A 10,621-nucleotide genomic window follows, 5' to 3' on the forward strand; every position below is an offset into this window, starting at 1 on the left:
TAGGCTCAGAAGCAGTGGGCTAGACAGTTGTCACAGTATGGGCAAAAGTCTTGTTTCCCTAACAGGGCTATTTCTCTTTGTAAATTCACAAAGCAGCGTTCTGAAAAAGGAAGTGACTGGTGGGACATGAGAGTGGAGGACTATTTTGGATAATGTTGTCAGAGAAAGCTCGGTGGTGGCACTGAGGGGAAACAGCATTCCAAGGAGAGACAGAATAGCAGTCTTTAGGGCATGGAAAAGAGAACTGTGTGTTTAAAGACAGACCAGTGTGGCTGGATGTTGGGAAGGGAGGGAGAGTGGTGAGGAAAGAACTAGAAAGGAAGGAAGCAGTCAGATTTTACATGACCACAGACCTTGTCCTCTCCTCATCTCCTGCATTGTAGATCAAAGTTAATGCACCACAGGCACCGGATAGGCATGAATAAGTGCTTTAATCAAAATGAATGTGAAGGCTCCATACGGTGGCTCACGCCTGTAATCCTAGCACCTTAGGGGGTCAAGGTGGGTGGATTGCTTGAGCTCAGTAGTTCAAGACTAGCCTGGGTAACAAGATGAAACCCCATCTCTACAAAAAATACAAAAATTAGCCCAGTGTGGCACGTGCCTGTAGTCCCAGCTACCCGGGAGGCTGAGGTGGGAGGATTGCTTGAGGCTGGGAGGTGGAGATTGCAGTGAGCCCAGATCACACCACTATACTCCAGTCTGGGTGACAGAGCCTGACCTTGTCTCCTGTCTCAAAAACAAAAGAAACAACCATATCTTATTGTACACTGGCCTTCAAGAAACAACCATATCTTAATGTACACTGGCCTTGGTTGTATGGAAAGAACAATCTTGGCCGGGCGCAGTGGCTCACACCTGTAATCCCAGCACTTTGGGAGGCCAAGGCAGGCGGATCACCTGAGGTCAGGAGTTTGAGACCAGCCTGACCAACATGGAGAAACCCCGTCTCTACTAAAAATACAAAAAAAAATTTGCTGGGCGTGGTGGCACATGCCTGTAATCCCAGCTACTCGGGAGGCTGAGGGAGGAGAATCGCTTGAATAAAGGAGGCAGAGGTTGCAGTGAGCTAAGATTGCAGCATTGTACTCCAGCCTGGGTGACAAGAGCGAAACTCCATCTAGAAAGAAAGAAAGAAAGGAAGGGAGGGAGGGAGGGAGAACTCTTATGTTTGCAGCCCAGGAAGTGGACTGAATAATAGTCAGCTCTCACAAGAAGTTAGAGAGTGGGATTCCCATGCCACAGGTTAAGACACTGAGGCTCAAAAAATTATGTTACTGTGAGGTAGATCAGCAGGACTTGTTTTCCAAGCACTGGTCAAGATGCCTGGTTGCAACCCTGCTGCTCAGAGCAGGATCTGGTTGAAACAGGGTGCAGTGAAGAAGCCAGCCAAAACGAGAAGATGGTAAGGAGAGCAACCTCTAGCTGCCCTCACTGCTTAGTAGCATAAAGACACTCCCACTAACACACCATGACAGTTTACAAATGCTTACCTTACCCGGTTACAGAAACTCCCTGCTCCTTTTCCAGAAAGTTCTGAGTAGCCCACCTCTTAATTAGCATGTAATTAAAATGGGTCTAAATACATCTGCCAACATCCCATACACTGCTCCTCCGGGCACAGCGCCCGTGGGATAGCCCTTATCCACAAGGAGCAGTACCTCTGCTGCTGCTGTAGTGTACACTGCTGCTTCAGTAAAAGTTACTGTCTCCACCACGGGCTCCCCTTTGAATTCTTTCATGGGCAAAGCCAAGAATCCTTCAGGCTAAGTCCCAATTTGGGGGCTCACCTGCACTGCATCAACTTCTCCTAATCACACACCTAACAAAAGACAAACCCAAGTTCATACCCTTTCCATTCTCTTTGACTGCCTTTCTTCAAAATGAGCCCAAAGCAACCCTTTTCCAAACGTGAAAATGCCTGTATATTTTAATTTGGTTTTGTAATCATTTTAGAGACTTTGCATTTATTTTGATAGTTCCTCTTTTGTATTAGTTTCCTGAAGCCATTGTAACAAATCATCACCAGTTTGGTGGCTCAAGACAATAGCAATTTATTCTCCCACAGTTCTGGGGACTAGAATTTTGAACTCAAGGTGTCAACAGGGCCTCCTCCCTCTGAAGGCTCTAAGGGACAGCCTGTTCCATACTTCTTCCAGCTTCTGGTGGCTGCAAGTGTTCCTTAGCTTGTGGCTGCATCATTCCCCTCTCTGCCACTAGGCCCAGGTGGCCTCCTCCACCTCTCTCTGCGTGTCTCTTATAAGGGCGTTTGTGGTTGGATACAGGGCCCACCAGTATAATGCAGGATGATTTCAACTTAAGACCCTTAACTAAATTACATCTGCAAAGACTCCTTTTCCAAATAAGGTCATATTCATAGGTTCTGAGGACTAGAATGAGGACATTCCTTTCTGTGGGCCCTTCCACAAACCATTCAGCCCTCTATCCCCTCCATGTGCTGCAGCCTGGAAACTCTCCCCAGATAGCAAGCTGGGGATTCACATTGACCTCGTTTGTTTATCTTCTCTCAAAGATCCGTGTCCTGTGCTTTCTGCTGTCCAAAAACTGACCTATTTTGCCCAATTTTCCAGTTGTTTAAGGAAGAAGGGTGAATCCAGTTCCTATTACTCCAGCATGGCCAGGAGCAGAAGTTGCACCCATGAGTGTAAGCTCGTTGAATATGGGAACATTTCCTGCCTTGCCTTTCTAGTGCCTATAGAAATGATTGGAGCACAGGACTCCTTCCTTAACAACTGATGAATTAATGAACAAATGAATGAAAGGGAAGCTCATCTAAACCCTTTGTTTTTCTCTTGTTAGGGACTGAATGGCAAAAACCCCTTTTACCTCTGTCAGCCAGATGAGCTGGAGCCATCTCTCCTTAGCTGAGGATCTGCTGGTGTAATTCTCAGTTTCCTCCTCAATCCACTCGCAGCCCCTAAGTCTGGCTCTCATGGTTAATGCAAGAAACCGGTGTTGGGAAATTTAAGAGATTTATCTAAGGAGCACATTTTGGGTAATTATTTGTAAGACATATGTTCTGCCTGTGTTTTTAAATAAAAAGAACGCAGGGCATGTTGAGGGGAGGGGCTGATGTGGGAAAGGAGAATGAATAGTATTTTTGAGTGAGCAGTAGTATTGTCACACAGAAGAGAGGCCCCCGAATATGTTGATGGAAAATTAATGATAGGCACTGAGAAAATATGAGGCAGGAGAGAAGTAAGGAGCCTGCCTGTCAAAGAACATAAATTATACACTAGATCAGTCCATATCCAAACAAAGGTGGCCATGTACGGAGAAAAATGGTTTCTGCTTTTATTTCCACAATCACACACTAATTAAGTTAAAAAGAAAACAGTTATTACCACTATTAATAGCATTTATAAAAGCATCTACTATATGGCTATTTGACTTATCCAAAAATCTGGTTGTGCCTAGAATGTAGATTTTTGTTTGAATTTATTATACCATATTTTTATTACAAATATAAGATAATAGATACTGGTTATTAACAAACCAAAAATACAGAGATTGATACAGAACAAGTTAGAAATCTATTCTAATTACACTGGCCTGAGGGAACCAATATTAGCAGTACGTATCTTTTTACATCTTTTTCAGTGTTCCCCTGAATATGTAAACATAATAATGTATACAGTGAGTGGCTTCTGGTTTTATTAAAATGTGAACAAATGAAATACATAACTTGTTTCTTTCATTTAACCATAGATTAGTGACATGTCACCAGATAAATACACATAGATTTATTTTGTCAGATTTTTAAATCTAGAGTACGAATTTACCACCATTTACTTAACCGCTTCCTGAATGAAGTATGTTCAGGTGACTTTTCAGGTTTTACCACATATAATGCTACAATAAACTCCCTTGTGACTGCAGACTGTTTTAATTTTATCACCACAGACACTCGAGCCTTGAAATGTCACCTTTCAAATGACGCCTTTCCCCATCCTCCCTGTCAGTTGGAGAACGGAGCTGAAAGGGGAGTGAAGAAGACTGCCAACATGGATAATTACTCCACACAGCACATGGCCAGCAGCCTCCTGCTACAATATTTACATCCTATTCCATTGAGATGGCACTCTCTGCTCACATGACCCAAATGCAGTTCTCGCTCCGCCAAGAGCACAGCCGAATGCGAACTGCATTGGCAGCTTTGCACATGCTCTGTCTGGCCCTGTGAATCCTCACTCACCCATTCAGATTTCTGTTGGTGTAAAGCGACATTCCAGCTGCTGAAGCTCCGTGATCTGCTGTGTTTCCCCAGCCCAGATCCAAGGCAGGTGGCCCATACAATTACTATCTTTTTAGAGTTTGAGTAATTGTGTTTATTTATTTGGGGGTGGAGGGTGTATTATATCCAAGTACAGCTGATGAATGAGGCCATAGAGTAACTCTTTTCTAGCAGGTATTTACAGAAATAGCATTTACCGATTTTCATCACTTGCCTGGACAACAACCTGCAGCTCTGGTGCACATTTAATTCTGAAACAGAGGTCTTGGCAAACGATGCTGCCTCTGACTGTCATGTTGACTGTAATGTTTGAGATGGTGTTTTCTCCTTTCTAGAGACCTGGATGCTTTTTGCCATTCTGATGGTAAATGATGAGACAGGCTACCATGGATTTCAGCACCCCTTCTGTGTTTGATCAGCAAAGAGGTAAAATGTTGCTTTCACACATTTTTTTGGTGTTAGCATCCTTAGTCCCATGGTATGGATTTGCAGTTGTAAGGAGAGAAAGAGAAGTGTGCGTGTGTGTGTGCGTGCGTGCGTGTGCATGAGTATTTGCTATGTAGGATGTGGAAAGAGGATTTCACCTAGAAAACAAACCTGTTCAAAATGTTCACTTCTTTGATAAGCATCTGAAACAGAAAAATAAGCTTATGATTTGTTGTATAAGCTTATGATCTTGTTGAAGTATTCCTACCTTCAAATTTTAAAAATTGAATTTCAAGCACACTATTTCAATAGTGTTGTCTTTATTCTGTTTCTTCCGAATCTTTTTTAAAAATTAGAGTAAGCAGTGTAAGAACACATCACTTTTTTTTAAATCATTCTATTAGCCCAGTATCTCATTGCTATATCTTCATAAGCATTTTTTTATTCTTTCAGGAATAGATGTTGCCTGTATTTATGTCGGGTTGATATGTTATCTCATCCAAGGTTGTGTAATGACATATCCCTATGCTATTATTTGCAGCGACAGGGTATATCTTCCTTACTTATAATTTCTGGAGTGGAGGTAATTTTCCACATCAAAATGTTGCTGTGAAATCAACTCATCCTTATAATACCATGTATTTGGCCATATGGTCTAGGTGTATACATTTTGCATATGCAGTGTGTTTATACACATCTTCACGTAATACTTATGTGTAATTGTAAATTTTTTTTAGTATGAACGTGAAATTTCCATTTTATAAACATAATAAATATTTTTTAGAATCTTTTCTTAAATATCTAATATTTAAACCACTTTCTACAGTCTCTGAATATTCTTCAAGATCCTAAGTTCCTTTGGTGATTTTATCTGTTTGGGCTACAACACGAAATGGTGGTTTGAAAAAGCCTCATTAAGAAAATGTATTGCTTCATTCTTTTTTCCCTTTTCCTGCTCTAGGCATGTTTAATACCCCTCAAGCTACATTTGGCTTTGTGGGTGAATTATTTTAGCCCAGTGGGTTTCTCCAAAAATAAATTTTTGTTTAGATTCCTGAGTTAGCTAATGTATGTATGTATATAGTGTGTTCTCCAGGTCTTAGCTCATTTGGAATAGTGTTCGTGTGTGTGTGTGTGTGTGTGTGTGCCTTCAGAAAGTGCTGGCTCATACCGCGTTTGGATCTTAACACCATAGAGAAAGGGGTTGTCACAGCTGTGCCCACCACCATCCTCTCCTCCTGGTACATTTTATATCACTGATGGCAGTCAGTAAAAGTGAAAATCTGCTAAGAACCAAAGAGCTCACACTGGCTAAAAAATGACGTTGCTGAGCCACGAAACACACAATGGGTTTATTTTTGAAGAATAATTGGAAGGAGCTGGGACTGACTGAAGATGAACTAGCTCTTCATAATGAATTTACATGTTCCAGTGTTATACCTTCTAACAGGATTGAGCCCCAAACATAGTTAAGATATAGAATTACAAGACTGATTTTCTTATAACACCTTTCATGTGAGCAATTCACAGCAATTCCTCCACCTGGGCGCGATTCTCTCATGGAAGTTAACCCTCTCCCTGCCATGTTTATCTCTATTTCTCAATCCTTTCTCTCTTTCTAGAGGTTTTATCATATGGTGGAAAGAGCGTGGAATTTTAAATCTTATAGACATAGACCAGAATGGCAGATCAGCTACTTCTTAGCTGTGTGAACTTGGCAAGTTATCTAACCTCTCTGGGCCTTAGTTTCCCCAGCAATATAATGAAGGAAATGATGCTTACCTAGCAGGTTGCTGTGAGGATCTAAAATAACATATAAAATGCACCTGTCAGCAATGCCTGATATTCAATAAGTATTTTCCCATTTTGGCTGCGGCTGTTATTATTATTGCTGTTGTTATTATCACCTTGGACTGGCAGTTTCTGAAGTGCAAAAGACTACTCATCTCTCTACCTTCAGCTTGAATGTAGCAGTCCTAAATGAGGGCTTAGTACTGGGTGATTAAATTACATTAATCATTTTTTTCAGAACCCTAGGATACTCTTTATAGCAAGCCCTAGAATAATAATTAAGTGATTCCTGAATAGTTTTATTACCCCATTAATCCTTCCTCTTTCTCAAAAGCATGAAAGACCATGAGAGGTTGAGACCATTAGACAGATTTTAAATATTATATTGTTGGACAAACCAAAGGGAAGTGACTTTCTCGGGAAAAGTTGAGCATGGGGCTTTAGTTAAGGGTTTTTCATGAGTTACTATCTGGATAATTGAACCCTAGCAGCACTGGCTTTACATGCAGATGGGGACAGAAGACATTGCATCTGGAAGAACCTTAGCAATCAGGCAACCCACTGGTTCTCACATTGGCTGTACTTAAGAATCATCTGGGCCGGGCGTGAGGGCTCACGCCTGTAATCCCAGCACTTTGGGAGGCCGGGGTAGGCAGATCACATGGTCAAGAGATTGAGACCACCCTGGCCAACATGGTGAAACCCCGTCACTACTAAAAATACAAAAATTAGCTGGGCATGGTGGCACACGCCTGTAGTCCCAGCTACTTGGGAGACTGAGGCAGGAGAATCACTTGAACCTGGGAGGTGGAGGTTGCAGTGAGCTGAGATCGGGCCACTGCACTCCAGCCTGGCAATAGAGCAAGACTCTGTCTCAAAAAAAATAAAAAAGAATCATCTGAAGAAATTCTGAAAATGCTGATGCTTGAATCCCACCCAGGGAGATTCCAGTTTAACTGCAGTGAGATATGGCCCAACCAACACTCCCTAGGAAGTTCCCATGGACAGCAAAGATTGAGAACCAGTCATCCGACCTACCCCTCTTCCACATTTCAGATGCGGGAACTAAAGCACAGAGAGGTTCAAAGCTGGGTCCTTCCTAATAATGATAACTACACCCCACTAAATAGCAACAGAGGGGACTGAGGCTCAGGTGTTCTCCATCCATACAACAGGGCAAAAGGAAGCTTCCTGTGCATGGCCAATCCCTGGGCTAGCACTGACTCTGGCTCATGGTTGCCCAGAGAATGGTGGAAGAATATGATGCAGAAGGACCTTCAGGGCTCCAACGAGGTGGGTTTGGCAAACTGAATCCCTCCACATGCATTTCTCAATATTTCTCTTTAGCTAGAGGCAACAAGGCATGCCAGGGTCTTGGTGACAGATGGCCATTTGCTCATGTCCTGTCTCTGCCCTCTTCCTAGTTACATGAACTTGCACAGACTAGTTGATCTCCACTGGCTTCTGCCTCCTTGACTGTAAATGTGGATAATACTATATTACATATTCACAGAGCTGCTGGGAGGCCTAAAGATCAGGTTATTTGACTGGCCAGGGGCATGAGGGCTGTGTCTCTGGCTGGCTTTGTAAAACTGTGAGGGAGGAAGCCTGGGTCTTCAGAACTCTCAGCTCTCTTTTGTGCTTTTAGCTTTCACCATAGCAACATCTCTTCTGGTCCCACGTGTTCTTTCTGGCTGTGTTCCCTCTCAAAGCCCACACACGCAGGAAGCGACCTGTAGTAAAGCCATTTACTACAGAACACAGAGGTTCCTGCTAAAGTCTATGTATTATGTAACTAAAGATACTTGCATTGTAAGCTTTGTCATGACTTTTGGAAAGAAAAGTTTTGCTGCGCCTGAAAGAATCCCAAGCCTCAGAGAGAAAATGAAAAAAAAAAAAAAAAGGCGAGGGGGCGGGGGGGCGGGTAGCCTCAGGGCCTCACCCACTCCTCTGTGTTGTTGGGGGTGAGGAGGGCCTGGCCCTGCCAGGGTCTTTGAGGAAATGTGCCTGAAGATGCTGAGCGGTGTGTTTGCACGCACCTGTGTGGGCTGTGGACCACCCTCTTGCACAGATTGTTTCTCTGGTAGAGTTGCGGAAAAGCAGAGGAAGGACTTTGTCTTCCAGCCCAGATTACTACAGTATGTGAGTGTCTCTGGGCTGCTGTAACCAATTATCACAAGCTGGGTAGCTTAAAACAACAGAAATATATCCTCTCACAGTTCTGGTGGCCAAAAGTCTGAAATGAAGATGTCAGCAGCGGGCCGGGCACAGTGGCTCACGCCTGTAATCCCGGCACTTTGGGAGGCCGAGGCGGGCAGATCACCTGAAATCAAGAGTTTGAGACCCATCTGGCCAAAATGGTGAAACCCCATCTCTAGTAAAAATAAAATATTAGCCAGATGTGGTGTCACGCACCTGTAGTCCCAATTACTTGGGAGGCTGAGGGACAAGAATTGCTTGAACCTAGGAGGCGGAGGTTGCAGTGAGTCAAGATCATGCCACTGCAGTCCAGCCTGGGTGACAGAGTGAGGCGCCATCTCAAAAAAAAAAAAAAAAAATGTCAGCGGAGGGCCTACTCCTAGAGCCTTTAGGAAAGAATCTTCCCTGTTCCTTCCAGCCTTGGCTGCTGTGGCCTCATCACTCTGGTCTCTGCCACCATCCTCAGTTGGCCTCGTCTGTGTGCATCGCTCCTCTGTGTACCTGTCTCAAAGTTCTTCTGCCTCTCCTTTAAGGATGCATGTGATTGCATTTAGGGACCACCCAGATAATCCAGGATAAACTCCTCCTCTCAAAGTCCTTGACTTAATCACATCCCTTCAGATAAAAGGTCATAGTCACTCTCTTGCCATATAAGGGAATAGCCACAGGTTCCAGCAATAGAGATGAGAACGTATCTTTAGGGCCACCATTCAACCTATTGCAGGGAGTGAGAAGAGGTCAGATCCCAGAAAGAACGCAACACTGTGACTCAGTTTTTGGTAAAATCCATTCTCCTTTAAGCTAGAAGAAAAACTGACAAATAAGAGGTGGGGGCAGATGGGGAGCATCTGTTTGGCGGAGACTCTGTGCAGGGCTTTCCATGGATACATACTGACAAGAAGGAATGTCTATGGAGCATTTAGCAGACCCAGGTTCTGTCCTAAGGACTGCACACAGACTAGCTCATATAATCCTCATATCAGCTTCAGAGTATGACCCCCTTTTATCGATGAGGAAATTTTAAAAGGTTATGACCTACCCAATGTCACCACAAAGTAAAACAGCAAAGCTAGGATTCCAGGCTAACCCTGTTTCACTTCAAAGCCCATGTTCTTTCTACTGCAGAATGTCTTTTCCTTGGCCAGTGATAAGGTTTAATTAAAAAAAAAGACATCTATGAAAAATCGAATTAATGAATCATTTATTTTCACAGTCAAGCTCTTATTCCACTGTGTTGTGGATTTTTAAAGTTCCCACACACAGATGTGCAGGTTTTAAATCCAACTGCTCATCTAAAATGGGAATGCTAGACCAGAAGATCTGTGCTTTGCTGAAAAAGCAAAAGTGAAAAATCTGGCGTGACAACCAGATGCCTCCAAAGGAAGAATAAGCAAATTTTGAATGGTGTTTTGGGCAAAGGAGTCCTCCCAAAGGAGTTTTGAAAGGCAAGCATAGCAGATAGGAAAGGAAAGGGAATGATTTGGGCTCAGTTGCTCAGTTCAGGCTCAGAGATCTTGCATGGGAGCCTGGAATAAATCCAGGAACATTGAGGGGAATTCTGTGATTGATTTTCAGATGGACAGTCCAGATAAATAAAGACTAGCTGGCAAACCAGCCCTGGTTTAGAAGCAGATTATATGTTGCCTTTGAGAAAATGCGTAGCCTTCTCCTTCTCTTGGTCAAGAAAGAGGAGCAGAGGGAAAGAGAGATGGGAGAAGAATCTTTTTTTCCTGTTCTTGACTACTCCTGAACAAATCTAAGCAAGCATGTTTGTTTCAGTGTTTGTTTTGTTTTGTTTTGTTTTTTGAGATGGAGTCTCACTCTGTCGCCCAGGCTGTAGTGCAATGGCATGATCTCGGCTCACTGCAACCTCCGTCTCCTGGATTCAAGCAATGCTACTGCCTCAGCCTCCCGAGTAGCTGGGATTACAGGCACCCATCATCATGACCG

At 43.3% G+C, this 10,621-nt stretch overlaps 1 protein-coding gene across 1 annotated transcript in view; it reads left to right on the forward strand.

Moving 5' to 3' along the window:
* The first annotated feature begins 4,181 nt into the window (after positions 1–4,181).
* Positions 4,182–10,621, forward strand: part of ANKRD55 (ankyrin repeat domain 55) — a 152,955-nt gene continuing 146,515 nt past the window's right edge. Inside the window, exons 1-2 of the mRNA XM_011999871.1 lie at positions 4,182–4,300; positions 4,591–4,681. Of these exons, the coding sequence (XP_011855261.1) occupies positions 4,624–4,681 (58 nt within the window). The 5' untranslated portion in view covers positions 4,182–4,300; positions 4,591–4,623. The remainder of the gene's footprint in view (positions 4,301–4,590; positions 4,682–10,621) is intronic.

This window comes from Mandrillus leucophaeus, unplaced genomic scaffold (assembly GCF_000951045.1).
Source record: "Mandrillus leucophaeus isolate KB7577 unplaced genomic scaffold, Mleu.le_1.0 Scaffold605, whole genome shotgun sequence".
In the NCBI taxonomy this organism is placed as follows: Eukaryota; Metazoa; Chordata; class Mammalia; order Primates; family Cercopithecidae; genus Mandrillus; species Mandrillus leucophaeus.